The sequence below is a fragment of the Rhamphochromis sp. 'chilingali' genome, assembly GCF_963969265.1.
Source record: "Rhamphochromis sp. 'chilingali' genome assembly, chromosome: 14".
Lineage (NCBI taxonomy): Eukaryota > Metazoa > Chordata > Actinopteri > Cichliformes > Cichlidae > Rhamphochromis > Rhamphochromis sp. 'chilingali'.
The window spans coordinates 3026112-3046365 of record NC_137941.1 but is presented as its reverse complement, the minus strand read 5'-3'; the positions used below and the strand labels follow the sequence as shown (position 1 = coordinate 3046365).

At 39.4% G+C, this 20254-nt stretch overlaps 1 protein-coding gene across 2 annotated transcripts in view; it reads left to right on the top strand.

Moving 5' to 3' along the window:
• Nucleotides 1–2754, top strand: part of LOC308409518 (polycystin-1-like protein 2) — a 44339-nt gene extending 41585 nt beyond the window's left edge. The window contains exon 40 of one of the 2 annotated variants that reach the window (XM_080902320.1): nt 1230–2754. In XM_080902320.1, coding sequence (XP_080758446.1) covers nt 1230–1433 — 204 coding nt within the window. In that variant the 3' untranslated portion in view covers nt 1434–2754. The remainder of the gene's footprint in view (nt 1–1229) is intronic. The other variant, XM_080902319.1, reaches the window with a different exon arrangement.
• The last annotated feature ends 17500 nt before the right edge of the window (nt 2755–20254 follow it).

Genomic DNA, 20254 nt, shown 5'->3' with positions numbered 1-20254 from the left:
GATAGAAGGGTGGAAGTTGTTGTAAATCCCTTCACGTCTTATGTTAACCAGACTCTAGACCAGGGGTCTCGAACTCCAGGACACATCTAAAACCTGCAAGTTTTAGATGTGTCCTTGATCCAACACAGCTGATTTAAAGGCTAAATTACCTCCTCAACATGTCTTGAAGTTCTCCAGAGGCCTGGTAATGAACTAATCATTTGATTCAGGTGTGTTGACCCAGGGTGAGCTCTAAAATCTGCAGGACACCGGCCCTCGAGGCCTGGAGTTCGAGACCCCTGCTCTAGACTTTGTTGAACATTGAACATACAACATGTAGTATTTAAGTGACCAAGTAGTATTAGGATAAAAGTTAGTGAATAGTGTTGGAATAAAGTGACAAAAATGTGAAGGATTAAAATATTCCAAGACCTCATCTTACGTCATCTAAACATGTTTCAATCATGTTTTATTGACACAAAATGCACAGGTTTATTGAATATGAATAAGTTGTGTTGCTGTAATTTAGTTGTTTAAGTTTCTGCCAAAGCAAAACAATTGTATGCAACCACTGTCCACTATTGAACCCGACATGTTCTTTTTTTAAGTGCAATGTTACATAACTGCAATTATTCAGATTAACTCAGGGCACTTTGGAGGGTTGTGAAAGCTTTTAATGATCTATTTCACTGGTGGCAATTAAGAGACATTACATAATTCAGTAGTCAGTGATACTTGTTTGCACAGTTTAACTGAGACAGCTAAGAGAATGCAATCAAATCTTTCACTAAGGATTCCAGGTTAAAAATATTCTGCAGAATCAAACTGACCAAAAATTGCCTCCAGGCCAGCAGGCTGTTTCTGCCAGTTCGATTTCGACCTGAGGTGTAATTCTCAGTGTTAATTAAAGCGTTCTGCATTCAGACAGTGTCCATTCTGTTAACTTTTAATGGTTTTCTAAGTCGCTGAGTGGGACTCCTAAACAGGAGTCACAGCAACAGTTCAGTTCCAGCATGGTTTATTTATTTATTTCTATTTTTAAAATATATGCTTTTACAAAGGGAAAACATTGATGTAAGTGAGGAAGCACAGCGGTTTTATTGTTACAAAGTAACCGTAGGAGCTGAACTGTACACCCACATTTTAGGATTCGTATTTCAAACTTGCACGAATATGTGCAAATGGTCAAAAGAGCTCTCGCCATCTGCAGTACTTTATTATGGATTTTGAATCTGTGCTTCCTTACCCAGCCTTCTGAAGAGGAGGAGATTGTCGACCTGATGCTGATGAAAATCTACAGTCTTTTTGGCATCAAACGTAAACATGCAAAAGACACCCGGGAGTCCGACGTGAGCGGCGGATGTGGCTTGGCCCAAAATAACAGCAGAAATATCTTAAGCACTTCTCCTGATTCCAACATTTTTCAGATGTCTGACAAATACGTAAACCTCTAAGGACGTACTGTACTTTTATTCCACGGTGTTCTCTCCTATCCTTTTTTCCCTCTTCTCGAGAGCATGCTGCACTGTTTTGTGAATATGTGTAATAGCTTATCATAACACACAGAAATACATTATTTGTTGAGATAAATAAGATGTTTAGAGCATGTTGGACTCAGTGTTGTTTTTATTGCAACGATGATACTCAGGTTGCCAAAAACATAAGAACTATATGAGTATTTCATACATATATTGTAAGTACCGTATTTCCCGGACTACAAAGCGCACCTAAATATTAGCCGCACAAGCTAAAATCAGGGGAAAATCCTGTTTTGTACATACATTAGCCGCACCTGACCAAAAGCCGCAGGTGTTTCAATGTTGACTTATCATATGTAAGAGAATATGCACAAAGGGAATTGTCAGGAAAGAGATGGCTGTTTGGAGACATCACTTTTATTAATATTTTGAAAAACAAGTTATGGGTACATATTTGCACATGTAGTACATAACAGTAGCCTACAGCACACCAGAACAATAGATTCGGCCTACCTTTTAGGCTCAGGTGCAGTGACACAGCTTTAACAAGAAGAAAAGTCAGTCATTCACCACCATCTTTCTCTTCTTCCTACGCACTAAAACCACCAAAGTCCTCTTCTCCAGTGTCGGATACAAACAGGCTCATGATGGCTTCGTCATCCACTCTTCTTCTCTCCTTCGTTGTCACTTTCAAAACCAAAGAAATCCTCATTGTCAGTGTCAGAGTCGAACACCCTCAGAAGGGCCGTGGCGGTGTCCTCCTCTCCATCATGCAGCAGTCCAGCCCTTCAAAATCCGTTGGTGATCGTGGATGTTTTCACACTTTTCCACGCTGTCAGAATCCACCGGTGGAGTTGGGCATAACTTGCTTTTTGGGCATAACTTGCAAGTTTATCGCCGCTCATCATCCACGACTCCCGCTGAACGCGTAGCGCTACTTTGAAGTTTGTTTTTCGCGCTACTTCGTACGGCACTACGTTGCCTGGCGGACGGACATGTGACTAACATACTACTCTTGAACCCCGATCCTTCCGCCAGGCAACGTAGTGCCGTACAACAGCGGAACACACAAAACAAATCGTCTTACGATATGACAAAAATCACGGACAATCCATAGAAAAGCCGCACCTGACTAAAAGCCGCAGGGTTCAAAGCTTGTGCAAAAAGTAGCGGCTTATAGCCCGACATTTACGGTATATAGTTTGTATGTGTCTCGTAATCATACAATCAATGTTTCAGCTTTAAAATAAAGAGAAAAATGCATTCATGTGTGTGATTCATGTGTTTGTGTCTAATAACCACTGTTATTCATTTAATATTCCCCAAACAGCTTTGATTTCTCTAAAACACGCTGTCCTTGCAGGTCGAGCTTACTGAAACTGGTTTGTTCACACAGTATCCACAGACACTGCAAAATAGATGAGAGTCCATCACCAAGCAGATCACAGCCAAACACACGCAGGCATCATTGGAGAGGCTTCGTCTTTTGCAGACTGTCAGGTTCTGACATCAGTGATGGATCTCATTTCTCACTTGTCATGTTTGGATGGTTTAAAAGACATTTTCATGCACTTTTGAGATATTTAAATTCCAACCACTTTTCATGAACCTAACCAAAAAGTTTTTGGTGCATAAAACTAACCAGTAAATTCAAGGTAACATAAATTAGGCAAATCAGAAAAGCAAAAGTCTTAAATGTAACATAAGCTGCAGGGTCAACAAGACTCAACTTCCACTCAGCCACAACAGCATTAACAAGCCAAAGTCAGGCAAAGATCATTTTAATATTCAACTCAGAGCTGCTAAACATGGTTCAGGTCCGTCTTCTCTATTCTTTTTCCATATGAGGGTGCTTTGTCACGCTGACCCAGAAAAAAGCAAGTATGTTTCTGCAGTGTCACTAAGTGAGAAACATTAACAGATGTGTGTGAGTTAAAATGTACTAGAGCGTGTGCTTTGAGCCACTGTGGACGTCAGGTTGTGTCTGAGAGACACAATGTTGGATTGTCAGCGTATAAGAGCACACTCGATCATGCAGCAGCGAACAGCGCAGAGGTCGTGACAGTTTCTGGTGGTTTTGAAAGTCAAGCATAAGAACATGCTGAGCACCCTTGAACATTATGAAAAATGAAAGTTAATAGGATTACCTTCTGACAAAAAGCTTACACAGTGTAAAGACAGCTGTTCACGAGGACTTTATAACCAACATTTTGAGAACCCCAAAGTGTACATCAAAGAACAAATCTCAGCAATTACTTTCTGAAAATAAAACTGCAATACTCTGGAAATCATGCAGGGTTGTGCAGGTCACATTCATAGATGAAGTCTAGGCCTATTATATGGCAAATTCTGCCTCTGTTGACATCCTGCAATCATCCTGGGTACAGTAACTAAAGCAATTCAAATAGGTTCTCAACAACTTAGCAAGCAGTTTGCTGACTGTTGCATGGGAGATGGGTGGTCTCGTAGGGTGTCTTGCATTGAAATCTACTGCAATGACCCGGTTACTGCGTTCACCAGATATCAACACGATTTCGATCCACTCCTCACGTGCTAACCTCTTCGACATGTCAATGGCTGTGAACAAAGAGAAACTTGTAAATAACTCATGAAAGAATAAAGTTACGTTGAAACCAAGCACACCATTGTTTTTCTTGTGACATTACCAATAAGTTTGATGTGTCACATGGCCCTCTTCCTACTGAAAAAACAAAAGTTGGATCCAAGATGGCCGACTTCTAAATGGCCACCATGGTCACCACCCATCTTGAGGAGTTTGCCCCCTCACATATACTAATGTGCCACAAACAGGACTTTAATATCACCAACCATTCCCATGTTATTACGGTGTATCCATATAAATGGCCCACCCTGTATATTTATATGTGTTATTTCATTAAAAAACCTTAAATTTAACCCACAACACAGTAAAGTATTGTTTCCAAAGTACTTTTAAAAGCATGTCCTGCCACTCCCATGACAAAAATAACTAAAATGTTTGCTGATTTTGCCCAAAGATGTTTATTTCCCCTCAATCAAAAGACTGCAACACATATTACCTCATAGTTCTGAGGGGACTTGGACTCAGGGTTTAGAGTTTTAATTTCAACTTCACTGCACTCCGTATTTTCTCTTTGGTTCTTAACTTGTGTTACATACAGTAAAACTTTACCCTGAGGAGCCAGGGTCAGTAATAGAAGCTTGATGTCTTGAAACACTGCTTTGAAGCGTGGTTCAAAACATCACATGACCATGGCTAATTGAGGCTTTGGTGCATTTCATGCCAGTTTCAACATTACCTGCTGCTTCTGGGCAGGTGAAGTTCCAGGAAGCCAGTGTCCATCCCATTTTAAGCACTGTAATAAGAAGTTAATGAAACTACCATTTCAATTTATTACATAGTAACACATGCATATGTATAAAAAGAAATACCTGATGTCTACCTGATTATTACCTACCTGATTATTTTTACCATGTATTGTAAAAAAATAAATAGAGATTATTCATTCACTTAAACACCAGAATCCAAAGTATAATTAAATAAATATGGACTTATTCAGTGATGATTATAGAGAAGATATAAGGAGTGAGAAAAAAACAGACTGATGATGAGCTCCTCTGACTCATTTCCGTAGAGATAAAGTGGCACTGCACTGTAAATTCATTAATTTATCTCAAGAGAAATCGCCTCTGCTTTCAGAGAGGAAAATAAAACAGGCAAATATTTTCAGCTCTAATGCCCGTCTGTTCTCTCTTCTCCATTTCTAACAGAAAATGTATGAATAATAGTGAATTCACCCTCAGGTTAACCCATTACCCACATTTTGTGTGTGTGTGTGTGTGTGTGTGTGTGTGTGTGTGTGTGTATATATGAAAAAATTGCTTTGTCTGTCATTGTTTCACAGATTAGCATTATCAAGACCAGACAATATCAAAAGTGGCCTTTAGGTGTCACTGTGGAGAAGGTTGTCGCATTGATACAATTGTTACAAATGCTACAATATAATTCTAGCACAAATGCTTTGAATGTGTCTGTGTTTCACAACACCGGCTCGCTTTGCCCGTCACTGGCCAGCCTGCACCTGGCCGCACTCAGCAATCAGCCACCAAATAGTATAAAGGCTGTAAGAGCTGCTTGGTAAGTAAGAGTACAAACTGGCCACGAGGGTGGAGACTTGTGGCAGTGAGCCATGTTAGTTTTTGACCTTGAGTCTAGTTTTGTTGTTGGCACTACTAGTGAATAGTTTACAAGCATCAGGAGGGTTTCTTTTGTTTAACCATCCTTTTCTTTTGAGGATATTTGCATCTGCGATTGTCCTTTTCTTTAGCTGATATAGCAGCATAGGTCTCTTTTTTGTTGGGACCTTTGTAATAAGAGGATATTATTTATATAAACTACTCTGTTTGGCTTCTTTCTTTTCCTGGCACTTACTATTGTTGTTCTCCTCATCCCCAGTCAGCTTGTTGTGGTTACATTTTCATCCTTGTGTTACGACTCGCATTTCTTAATTGTTCTTTATTATTTTGAGTTTCAGTTTTTAGGATAAAATAGGATAAGTATACTTATCTTCACTATTACTGTGATTTGCTTGCCTCCACTTAATGAAAACTGTTCTGAATTTCTTCTTCTTCTTCTTTTAATTCACCAGTGCAAAACCTGTTTTTTTGTTACAGTAACACTTATACAGCTAAATTAGAATGTGTAGTGAAATGTACTACACTGTCTAATGAACTAGTAGCTCAATCATAGTCTAGTCTGATTATTGAGTAGTGATGGGGGGGTGTTATTCCGAACTTCTGAAGTGACGTGTATCAACCTTAAATGTAGTTTATTCTCTGCTGTCAAAGCCATCTTCTTCCTCACAATCCTCATTTTTGGGTAGCATAGAGCAGTGTAAAACAGGAATATCACATACATCATGATCATGCGAGTACATATTTCAGCTCTGTTTTCACAGGAATCATGGGTGTGAACCAACCTAAGGCTGAATCCAGGGGGAGCTTCGCTCCTCGTAATAAGACACGGACTCCCTTGGACACATGATTTGTGAAAGTTTGAGGGAGGTGAGGACTCTAAAGTACTGACAAATGCTATTTTTACAATGTATTTCTTTTCTTTTCTCGGTATCTTCATCATTATCATGGATATATAAATTAGGCTGTTATTGATGTATTATCCATGCATAAGTGTGATTCATCACTAATTCATTTAATAAGGATACCAACATGCATGTTGTTTTTTCCAAAGAGGCTGACTTTCCTTCTCGCCTTTGTAAAAAAAAAATAGAGATGAATGAAATGAACCTCCACATTAATATTTTAAAAGTGGTTTGAAGGTGCAGGGTTATTTATTTTACATAGGAGGATGTTTCATGTCTTCTCTTAATTATATTATTCATAATCCTAATACAAAAAAGAATGGAAACATTAAAAGACAGTTTTTCAGAAAACAGATATTAAAGGAATAAAAATAGAGTAGTGACTCAGTTTTCATTTCAGGATCCACAAACAAAAAGACCTTTTTCTTATCATGGTCAGGATTTCATTTTCTTTCCTCTCCTTGTAAAATTATTCTTATTATTCTTATTATTTATTTATTTTTACCAAAAATACTTATGGCCAGCATAAACAGTCTCTCCCTCCTCACTGCTCTCCGTGCCTTCCTGATCCTGAAAGTAACAGTGTCTTTTTCTTTTTCTAATTTTTGTTATTCACATTCATTCCAGGCATGATGTCATTGTTATAGTGATTCAGCATTGTTATATATATATATATATATAACTATAAGCTTTTCGGAAAGGAAAGTCTGAAGCCTAATCTGAAAAGCAAAGAGGATTTCTGTCTCCTGATGCTCCCAATTCTTACTACCGTTTCTGAAGCCTGTTTAAATTGAATATTTACTGCACTGTGCATATGTTTCCTTGCATTTGTCACACATAACACATTCCCTTTCTTTCTCTCATTCTTTGTGTGCTCATGTTTAATCTGGGAACGGGGCTTTAGTCCATATAAAGCGCACAATCTGAGAGAGAAAGGCCTCTCTCATCTTCACTGTGCCTTCTGTATTTTATCGCCTGTGTCAACTGCCAAGTTGCAAAACCAGGCTGAACTACCACAGCCTCTGCTCCCATTTGTTATAGAATTATGATGATTTATTTATGTATGTACAGTGCTTTTAGAGAATCTTTGCGAAAGACACCTTTGAACTGATGGATTTTAAATTCAGTCCACTGTTACCCATGAGTGCCTGTCTTCTGTGCCCAAACTGATTTTCAAGCAGTTTCACATGTTCCTGTCCATCCAATAGAGATTTATGCAGCTCTTTCCCCGGCAATTCACTCACAAATGTGTTTTTTCACCTGCTAAATGGCACTTTGGCTTATACAAGCAGTTGCTGACAAAGGCGTGTTTCATTTTAAAGATGCAATCAGAAGCAATTTCTGTTCTCTTACCCTGCAGAGAAAATAGCATCTATGAGATCTTCCACAATTGCACAGCCATAAACGTCTTTAGTGTTTGGTGCATTATAGCTGGTTGTTAAATGTAAAATCTGTTGTTGCCAAGTTTTACTTTGTTTTGTAATGGAGGGAGAAAAAGCAGGTTGGCTTTCTCCCATTGCTCCTGCTGAAAGGTTTTTCAGTGACTTTACATATGTTCATTATGCAAATCTTTTAAAATGCAGTCGAAAGGATAAATCCAACTTGCCCTGAAAGCGTAAAGCAGTTACACATGATTGGATTTTTCTTTTCAGTAATTTTTAGCTTGTAATTTCAAGAAATTGTCAGAGGATTGAGCCGGTGGGCTGAAATATTGACTAATCCATATGACTACATGTCATCTCATGTAATTTTTAAGAAATTATGGGTCCACTTCACTCCACACAGTCAGCTTCGCACGATCTGATATCGTCGTGTTGGTGTTGTTCCCAGATCATCATACTAAATGTTGTTCCAGGATCAACATTGCAAGTGACAAATCAGAATGTTGTGACGTCATACTTTTGCGACTTCGGGAAAAACCGCCGTAAAACAAAAAACTGTACTTAAGCTGCGAGAAACCACCTCTGTCCGCCGATCAACGGACCCTGACCTTAACCCTAACCCTTTAATACAGCGGTCCCCAACCTTTTTTGCGCCACGGACCAGTTTATGCCCGACAATATTTTCATGGCCTTTAAGGTGTTGCGGATAAATACAACAAAATAAAACTAGTACCGGTACCGAAAAAAGAAGATTTATTCATAACAGACGTGAAAAGACCCAGGAAAACCGAGTTAACGATAAAAACGATAACAAAATAACGCTGAAAACCGATAAAAACCCTGAAAACTATACATTTCACACCTGAGCCTCAACTCTCGCGGCCTGGTACCAAACGACTCACGGACCGGTACCGGTCCGAGGCCCGGGGGTTGGGGACCGCTGCTTTAATAAACAGTAAGCAGAATTGATATTGTCCTTGCAACATTGGAATTTCATAAATGCACGAATGGCTTGTTGCGCAAAAGAATAACGTTACAACAATGTGATTGGTCACTTGCAATGTTGAACCTGGAACAACATTTTCATGATGATCTGGGAACAACACCAACACGAGGATATCAGATCATCCGTCAGCTGTGACAGAATGCCTGTTTCTTTAGGCACTGGTTATAGAATTGAACATTTATCAGGCTAATCACTACAGAAAGCCAAGAAAGAACCTGCTGGTTTGGATGTTTACATATCTGACACAGGACTGGGATCCCTAAAGCCTTTTGTAAGACTGTGCTGTTCTGTGCATGTGACACTGAAGCTAAAAGCAAACATACTCACAGTGATGATCCTATCATATTGATGTTTTTCTAATTGCTAATTAGCTTAAAACGCAAAGTAATCCTGAGGCTGCAGTGAATGCATTTAGTGTTCATAAACCAAAAGACTGTAAACATTTTATTTCTGACCAAGTGAGATGAAAAGTCATATTTGCCAGAGTTCATCCCGAGTTTGTCTTTATCTCGTCTCACTCTGACCAATGGTCATGACATTTTATTCAAATTAAAGAGGTGAAAGTCATAATAAAGCATTTTCCTTTTATGACTGATTATTGAATAGGTGCTTTTGAGACAGACAGAAAGACAGCAGGATCTTTTTCAGAACACCGCACTGTGTTGTGCAGTCATTTAAGAGTTCTTTTGTTTTTATTGTCTTTTATCTGAATTGAAATAAAAACTATTAGATTAGAAGTGCTAAACAAAATATTTCTTACAGGATACACAGTATAGATATATTAAGGGCAGTGTGATGCTTCATCGAGCCCATAAAACAATCTGACACCTCCTGCATTAATTTCAAGGTAGAAGTGACACCAAAGCATGATCTAATTATTCAAAGAGAACAGAAATATAAGTACTAGAATGTTGCTCCTTATGTCAGCATTCTGTGCCACTCGTGCTATTTCTCTTTTAGCTGTGGGAAGCATAATCAGCATACTCCTACAAAGTCAACAAATGGGATCTACTCTTGAGATATATTCTAGGTAATTGTTGTTTATATTGTTGGGGCGTGAGCAGACAAAGTGCCTGTCATGGGGCTCCCATGTTGCTGTTCTATAAATAGTTCTGTTTAATCATGTTGTGGTAGAAAGGCAGAAAATATTTTATTAGGAAAACCTGCTACTAGTCTTGGTCAAGATGGCAATTATTCATTCAGGATTGTTGGAATAAGAGCAGTGAAGCAAAAAACAAAAGGGCGGAAAGAACTAAATGCTCACATTTAATGATATTGAAAATCTTTTTTACATACACTCACCACAGTCACACATTTCATGGTAATGTGAAGATTTTAATGATTTCATTTTCAGGTTCAAATGATTGTACACTGTCTTTACACCTTTAATGCTTTTTAAAGATTACGAATTGCTATTAATTACATTTTTATTTTCTCTAAACTACACACATACACTCATAAACTCACTTAAATCTTTTACTAAGTGGTGCTTAGTGCTTTAACATGACATTGACTGCAACTAGCATTTTCTCTTTGCCAGCATAAAAAAATGTATTTGTCATGTATGTGTGACCACTTTGCCAAGAGGTGGGAGACAGCCAAAACTGCCACCATCAGATATGAGATAACTGGATAGGATTATCAGGAAGAACCCAGGAACCACTAAGGCTTAAATCTGCCGAGAACTGGAAACTGCTGGAACAGCAGGGTCGCTGTCCACTGTAAGTCAGTTCATCTCCATGGACTGATATGGTGCGAATTATGCTCCAAAACTGGAACATTCAAGATCAACTGAAAGCTTGAAGCTTCCCACACTCAAAAACTTCTCCTTCCTGGGGAAAGATTTTATGGGCGACCGTGGCTCAGGGGGTTGGGAATCGCATCTGTAACCGGAAGGTCGCCAATTCGATCCCCGTACTCTGTCCTGGTCGTTGTGTCCTTGGGCAAGGCACTTCACCTACCGCCTACTGGTGATGGCCAGAGGGGCCGATGGCGCGATATGGCAGCCTCGCTTCTGTCAGTCTGCCTCAGGGCAGCTGTAGCTTCAACCGTAGCTGCCTCCACCAGTGTGTGAATGTGAGAGTGAATGAATAGTGGCATTGTAAAGCGCTTTGGGTGCCTTGAAAAGCGCTGTATAAATCCAATCCATTATTATTATTATTATGGTCAGATGATTGAAATATTTGGTCACAATGATAAGATGTATGTTTTTAGGAGTAAAGGTGAGGCTTTCAAATCTTTACTGTCACTACTGAAGCTGTCAAGCATGGTGGTGGTAGCATCACGCTACAGGCAGTTTAGCCACGAGTGGTACTGGTATATTGCAGAAAGTGATATAATACATAATGTAAGTATTGTATATTAAAGGACGAGGGCTGCCTCTAAATTCTTCAACTAGATGGTTGGAACTTGGACAGAACTTGGTTTCTAACAATGATCCCAAACACACATCAGAACTGGTTTTGGACTGGATAATGCAGGGAACCATTAAGGAATGGTCATCTTAAAATCCAGAGCTTAACACTTCTGAAAATGTGTTGAAAATTTGTGGACTATATTGATTGATTGATTGGTAATTTATTTCAACATGTGAACAATATACAAGTACATTTAGAAAAGAAATAAGAGAGAAAAAAATACTATACAAATTACATACAAAAAACCATTCTGATTAATTTACATGTTGAAAGGGAGTGGGAAGAAGTATACACTTATTTAATCCCACCCCTTTGCCATAAATTATCAGTGAATATTTAGTCAGCTTCCTTACTGATATAATTTGTAATAAAAATAGTGAACAGATTTCTGATATACTATATACTATAATATCACATCATGAATTTTTTGTATTGGCACTGGTACAACCAATTTAGATAAACTCTACTGATTCTACCAAGAAGACTGATCAAATATCCAACCAGAAACTAGTTGATGGCTACCAGTCTGGTCATCTTGTAAATAGAATATCTTGAATAATTCAAAAAGGATCCTGCCTCAATGGATGAATCAGTGCTTGGTGTACAGATATCAGAAAACTTAGCAAAGTACTAATTTAAATTATATCTTTTATCACTTCATTACTAGCAGCATCTCACAAATATACTTTGTTGAATCTATGAACACTAAAGTCATGTCCTTAAGATATCAGGAAAAAAATCCAGCAAAGACGTGAAAGATGCTAGTCCTTCAGTTGATCCATGCACTGTTCACTGAAGCCTCATTAGAAACAGAGTTAAGGCTGTAAAGAAGGAAGGAAATAAGGGAGAAAAGGCTGAGGTATGCCAAATTACTCAAGAACAGCGCATGGACTGACCTTCAGGTAAAGAGACTGCAGACTGCTCCTCACCTGGATGAGTGAGTACACATTTATGATGGGATGATGAATCCGAAAGTTTAATTCTTTGTCAATATGATCAAAAGAAATCAGGAGAGGAGCTGTGAGTGTGTACAGCCAAAGACATTTGTAAAACGTTTTAGAGGTGTTGAGATGCATTTCAGCCGGTGGTGTTGGGAATCTTTGTCAAAACTGAAGGACTTACAGCATGTTAGATTTCATCCGTCGATACCATCTGGAATGCATCTGATTGTTAGTGGTTTATAATAATTAGCCCCCAATAACTGCCAGTGCAGTGAAAGCATACCGAGCCGTGGATTGGTCTCCCCAGAGCTCGGACCTCAACATTATTGAAGCGGTATGAGATTATCTGGACAGAAAAAATAACCAAAAGACAGCCAACATCCAAAGAACACCTCTGAAGCTCCTTCAGAGAGCCTGGAGAACTGTTCCTCACTGTTCCTCAAGACCACTTTAAGAAATGAAAGAGAGCTGCCTAAGAGACCTCAGTCTGTGCTGAAAAACACCAAATATTGTCTTCAAAGCTCAATCTAAATGTGCAAACTCTGTTTGCCTTATATGCTATATTTCCCTATTTTTCAAGCAAAATAAAGAGAAATGTCTAATTAGTGAGAAATGTCCTCAGTCTATATAAATATTGTTAGGATGCCTGGGTCGCTGACCCAGGGTATTTGAGTTTATTATATTATTTATACTTTTTAGTCTTTGGTTTCTTTGAGTTCTGTCTTATGGTTTATGTCTCTGTCTTCTTTAGTTGCTCTGTCTCCCCTATCACCTGTATCCCCTTGTCTAGTTTGCGTCTCTGTGTATCCTTAGTTCCTATATCCCCGTGTTCAGTCAGTGTTTGTGTCTGCCCTGGTCCCATGTCTCTGTTCCCTCTGTAGTGCCTGCATGTGAGTCTGTGTTATGTGTTTCCTGTTTTACTTTGAAGGTCTCTGTCTTATCTCAGTGTGTTCAGTTTACGCTTCCTTTTGTCTCGTCAGTTCTGATTTGCCCCAGCTGTGTTTCCCTCCTGTTATTCATTCCCTGATTGCTCCTTCTGTGTATTTAAGCCCTGTGTTTCTCTGTGTCCGTGTCGCGATCTACCGTTTACCAAGCTGTGTGTTCTGTCAGTCCTCCGGTGTTAGTTTATTTTGATTGTTTCCAGTTATGTTATATTTGAGTTTAACATTAAAGCGGTTTTGAGTTCACATCTGTCTCTGGAGTCTGCACCTTGGGTCCTATCTCTGTCCGCACACAGCCGTCATCTAACAAATACCTGACCCCCATCGTAAGCAAATGCTTCGAGAAGCTGGTCAGGGACTTCATCTGCTCTGCACTACCCGACTCACTGGACCCTCTACAGTTTGCATACCGCCACAACAGGTCCACTGATGATGCCATAGCCCTGACACTACACACTGCCCTGTCACACCTGGAGAAGAGAGACACGTATGTGAGGATGCTGTTTGTAGATTACAGCTCAGCATTCAATACCATCGTTCCCTCGAAGCTGGACAGGAAACTGCAGGATCTAGGACTGAGCAGCTCCCTCTGCAGCTGGATCCTTAGCTTCCTGTCTGACAGACGCCAGGTGGTCAGACTGGGCAGCATCACCTCATCCCCCATCACACTGAACACTGGTGCACCACAGGGGTGTGTACTGAGCCCTCTCCTGTACTCACTCTACACCTACGACTGCACAGCCACTAACAGCTCCAACATCATTGTGAAGTTTGCGGACGACACTACAGTGGTGGGTCTTATCACCAACGGTGATGAGACGGCTTACAGGGAGGAGGTCAGCGCCCTGACCCACTGGTGTCAAGACAACCATCTCACCCTCAACGTCGCAAAGACAAAGGAGTTGATAGTGGACTTCCGGAGGTGCAGAGAAGTACACACCCCCATCACCATCAACGGCGCTGCTGTGGAGAGAGTGAGCAGCTTCCGGTTCCTTGGCGTACATCTGGCTGAGGATCTTACGTGGTCAGTACACACAAACAAAACAGTGAAGAAGGCCCAGCAGCGCCTCTTCTTTCTCAGGAGACTGAAAAGATTCGGCATGAGCCCCCGCATCCTCAGGACCTTCTATCACTGTGCCATTGAGAGCATCCTCACTGGATGCATCACCACCTGGTATGGCAACAGCACCGCCTACAACTGCAAAGCTCTCCAGCGAGTAGTGCGGTGCTCTGAACGGATAATTGGAGGTGAGCTTCCCTCCCTCCAAGACATCTACAGGAAGCGGTGCCTGAGGAAAGCGGGGAGGATCATCAAGGACTCCAGTCACCCCAGCCATAAACTGTTCAGACTGCTTCCATCAGGAAGGAGGTTCTGCAGCATCCGGTCCCGTACCAGCAGACTGAGAGACAGCTTCTTCCATCAGGCCATCAGACTGCTGAACACGTCATAGACACCTCAGCTTCACTACTGGAACTTCAACATTATGCACTCCACACTGTATATAAATGCCACTTGTTTTGCACATATTCAACTCTGTATATTTTATATATTTTATTATTATTATTATTATTATTTTATTTTATTTTTTTACTATTTAATTTGTAAAAATGTGTATACACACACACACACACACACACACACACACACACACGTAGGAAAATATTTAGTATACACATCCAGAAATGCATACACTATTATATATTGTACATATATTTATTAGTTTCAGGTTGGCCATTCTTGTATTTTGCTCGTTTGTGTTGTTGTGTTTGCACATCTCTGTTGCTTGTGGGGCTCGCACACAAGAATTTCACTCGCATGTGCTGTGCCAGTGTGCCTGCACATGTGATGTGACAATAAAAAGTGATTTGATTTGATTTGATTTGAAATATGAGCAGTGACACATTTCTCCCCAACAGTCTTATTAATTTTCACATTCTACATCACTTTCTTTTTTCTGTTTCTGAAAACAGTGAATCTATGTGACATTGCTTTGAACCAGAAAAGATAAATAAAGCAATCACATTCAGTATTTCAGTCTTTTTGTATTTTTTATTTCTGTATATGCATGTTTCCACATCAGACTCTCTCTGTGAGGTTTCTAAAGTGCAGAGTACTTGTAACTAAAAGAAAATCAGCAACTGTTTGTAGTGTAGGACAATCATAAGGCTGTCGTTCAAGCCAATAACGAAAACGCTTTGAAGTTTCATCAGAAAATTCTTTGGGCAGTTTCTCGCCTCTGTCATTTGTCCAAAACAAAAAGGAAAAAAAACCTGGTGCCAGGTGAAAAGTGATGAGAGACAAATGATTATTTGTAGGAAACTGAGCCACAGGATAAAAACAGACACGTAGTCACAGCTTTATTGACTCAAAGTGAAACGGTGACGTTAAAGAGAGAACGTGTGAATATGTGCGATACTGCACCTACACGCATGCCAGAATCTGAAAGTACTTCAATTGTCACAGCCTCGAAGCCGACTGAGACCAAAGTGCCCGATGATTATGCTGCATTGGAGCTTTCATCGCCCGCTATTGTTATCAGAGTTGATGGCTGTCTGTCTGTCTTTCAGTCAAGATATTTTCCTTCTTTAACTCGCTTCAGCTCGGCCTGTAGCGGCAATGACAACAGGTGTCCCTGCGGGTCAGGTAATGGCTTTTCATCTTTGCTTCCCTAAAGGCTTTATAGTGACACCACCCAAAGAAAAATCTATCTGTGCTCTCCTGTCGGTCACGTCCTTGTACACACCACTCTTCTTCTCACTTCCAAATAGTTACAGCGTTGTCAGAAAGACACAAAGATGGCTATTACTTCATTGTAGCTTGTAAAAGAAACTTGTACAAGAAACTAACCCACTTGAGTGGAATTCAGTAATAAATCCCACAAAATTATATAGAGATATTATTTAGCAGTAATTTATTCATCTGTGATCTCCACCCTGCTTTTGTTCCTGTACAGAAAACCCCAAACAAACCTCTTAAAAACCACAAGACCACAGAGAAGTCTCAGACACGGTGAGAGCAGCGTGTTCTCTGTGGACTGTCCCACTCCCACAGGTAAGCAAGAGACACCTGAAAGCTTTAGCTGTCGTTTATGTGCAAATCATCATCATTTTGACCAAATCAAAACTGCATAAAAATGTTTTCTTGCAGATGAGTTTTGCATTTCTTCTACTGACTCACTCACAATGTGAAGATAAGAATATAAAACAGTTTCAGGACACTGGGGCCGCCTTGAAACCGCATCAGTGTTGTCGGGTTTGTTGACAGTGCTGCCACTGCAGGGAAAGATAAGCATACTAATTTCTTATTGTCACTAAACCTTATTAAGCTACAAACTACCTCAGACACAATTCATCACTTTAATTGCTAAAATTGTGAGATTTTGGTAATGTTTGAGGCAACATTAGCCTTTCTGGGTCATCATCCCTTCCCTGGGGATGGGGGATGAATTCTTCATCTACGTGGTCATTGAAGGAGAAAAGGGGAAACGTGTTGCCCTTGCTCCTGTAATTAAGGTTTTGATTTAAGATTTTAGCACCAGGGGATAAATGATATCGCACATGTGCCCTTTAATGAAGAAGAATGTGCTCTTTATTCATCTATTCTGAATCTGATTTAGACATGCATAACGCTGAGTGCTGCAGTCTTTTCAGCTGGGGGGGGACCAGAGGCAACGTTTCACTATTCTGGTCAGATGTAGTTTTGGGGGCTGGAAAAGTAGCAGAAACACAATGATGTTAAGGTATGAGTTTAGAACAGCACGTGTTGAATTTTGCAACCACAGATAGTACAATAGAATTAAAACTACTTAATTAATTTTAGAAACTGCAATTGAACCATTGCCTTTCATTTCAAAGATTTCTTCCTAACGGCTGCGTAGAAAGGATTAAATATTAAATACCCTTAAATAAAAAGTGATAAAAAAAACTTGTTGTAAGCCATATTAAATAATTATTGAATCTGATTTATTGTTTTGCTATTTTATGTTAATTTATTCTTTTAGCTCTGCAGCACTTTGGTCAACAGCTGTTGTGCTTACGTGCTTATAAAAATAATTTGACACTGACTTTTTGACTTAAAGCTCGAGGGACCCCAGATGCTAATTTTGCCTGATTTCACCACTAAGGCAATAAAATATGCTGGTGTTAAAAGTCCATTATTCTATCACTGTATTCATCTAAATACTAATTTATCTCCCATGAAAGCAGCTTAAACAAAACTCTAGTTTGCATATGTGACAAACATTATCCTCAATCTGATTTTCTCACTTTGTGTATTTAAGCTACAATCGTGCAGAGTCGGCCTCCTTGTTGCCTGTATTCTGGTTTGCTTCACCTTTTCACGTTCTCCACGTGTTTCCTATTTTCAGATCTGTGAGCTGGGCTTCCAAAAACTAATCTACATACAGTTTGATTGCACATTTGTTACCCTGACAAACTCTAGCTCACAACCTGATCAGCAGTTTCCCTGACACTATTTAACGCCTCTCACACTGACACCATTAATGATGTGAACAAAAGAAACAACGGTGGAAAATCAAGTTGTCTTTTTTAATTTATTGATAAAACTCTTATTGCCATACCCATTTTAATCTCTTTGCCTTTTGTTTTTTGTGTTATAACAACAATACCAGGTAGACGTACCCTTTTCTATAACTCTGCTCCAATTTCAAGTTGAAGGTCATCCATTCATACTCACACTGCCATAGTCTCACACTTTCTTGGTTTGTTGAGTTGGGGACTTCTCAAGCCTTCAAGCCTGAACCATGAAATAACTAAAGAAAATTCTCTTCTTTTGAAAATGTGTTTATTTAAATTAAAAAACTAATTAATTTATTATTATATATAAATGTTAATTTGTGTCAAATTTGCGACATCCAGCAATATTTTTACAATTCATTCCTTACAAATGTATTCTGGATTTATTTTAGTTTTTTTCAGCATCTCACTGATGCCACAGAAGTGAAAGCGTTTGGGTTGTGTGTGGTTTCTGTTTGATCTTCAGCCTCTTGGTGTCTTCGTATCACCTCTTTGCCTCTATTGGGCGATTCCCTATTTGGTTACTTCCTGTTTTGTTTTGTTGTTACTCTTATTTGTCTCTTAGTTTTTCTCCATGTTGTTTTCTTAATTAGCTTCAGCTGTAACCTGTTTTTTCCACTCTCCCTGATTACCTCCCGTGTTTATTAAAAGCCTCGGTTTGCATGTGTTCTTTGCTGAGTCGTGCTGTTGCTTCTCCTTGTGCCCTTGTGCGTCACGTGACCTATGCAAAGGATGGCGCCTTCACAAAAACCTTTCTAACAAAAAAATCATCAAACTTTCCTGCTTCTTTTTTAGGAGCCCTGAAGTGCAGGGTTTGTTTTTACGCCGTCTTTGAGCATGTTCACCAGTTTTGGCTGTTTAATAAAAACTACTTTCAATCCTTTGTGTTTGCCATGTACACACTGTTCCACATGCTGCTGTGATTATAATTTAATTTTTATTTTTGTTGTTTTCAGTTCAGCTGCAGGGTTTGATTATTTTGACCAAAAAAAGTGATTTTCTCAAATATTAATGAGCCAGCGATGGCCTATCAGACGTGGGCGAACTTCCAGAAAGTTTACTGAAACTCTGAGTTTGTTAACCTTGAAATGAAGGAAACTCCAGGTTTTCTATTCCAGAAAGAAAGCTAAATGTGCACTCTCCTCTCTTCCCTGATACTGAAATATTTGGTGTACATTACTGTAGCAATCACTGTTTGATTAAAGCTTCTGTGTAAAGCTTTATGAAGCTGTAGACACTCTGATCAATGATTGGAATCAGTCACAGTGATGGATGAAAATGTGTCACAGCTGGTTGAAGATGGTGTAAATATTTGAAGTTGAGGCTGAAATGACTGTCAGTCATTCTTCACTCATTTAACATCAATGACATTATTATAGTTTTGCCCTGACACACACTGGATAAAATAAACAGGTGGAAGCTGCTTGGTTTCACAACCTCTGTTACAGAAATAAATGAATGCAATGCTTTGCAAATCTCATAAATAGAAAATAGAAAAAAATACATCTTAAAAAGATTTGGGAGCAGGCTCATGCTCACCACCCTCTACTGAGGAGAGCAGCTCCGTGACTGTTGTCATGTTCTTCTCCGACAGAGGATCGAAGCTGCTCAGTGGTCCTGACACTTTGTTATCATAGTTTTCATTTCCTGAAGATCAGTTTGTGAAAGGTTTGGACTACATGCGGGCCAGCTTAGGACCTGGGCCAGTAAAAGTTCTATTTCTCCTTGTCACAGAATACTTTTTCACTCTGCCCCAGTCCACTTTAAATCAGCTGTCAGAGAAGACAGCAGCTTTTGTTTACATTTGGCTTATTCGATGCATGAAATAGGCTGCAACCTGCAATTATGGATAGCATGTTGAACTGTGTTCAAATTATTTCTGCAAGTGTTCCCGAGCCCAGTGCAGTGATTTGCATGAAATCATGCCTGGTTTTTAAAGCAGTGCAGCCTGAGGGCCAGCAGAGATTCCTCCACTTACTTTCTATAATACGACAATAACATCATCATGTAGGTGGTTGGTACCACCAACAATGCATTTTATAATCAAGGTTTTCTATAATTCCATCTTACCTTTAGTTTACATATGTAGCTAATATGGATGCTTCATTTATTTTGGTGCTTAAATGAAGTCATGGAGGGACACAAAGATTCACTTGAGATTCAGCAGAATGTAATTAGGCCACGAGGTCAACACGACTCTGATCTCACTGCTGATTAATGGTCACATTTCTTTGTTACAAGTTTTCTGTGTTTTTGTGTTTGACTTTCTGCTTCTGTAATTGTCTGTTCCACCACAACTGTTTGTGTTATTGTTTATCATTTGTGTGCATAATTCTCTCTTGTTGTAGTCTTTGTCTTCCATTTCTGGAGTTTTAGAAGGAAAATCCATTTTTACGCATTTCAACTAGTGAAACGTATTAATTCTTTAATCAGCACTGTGGTTTTCATCTGTGCCGAGATAATTGGAAAAGGGTT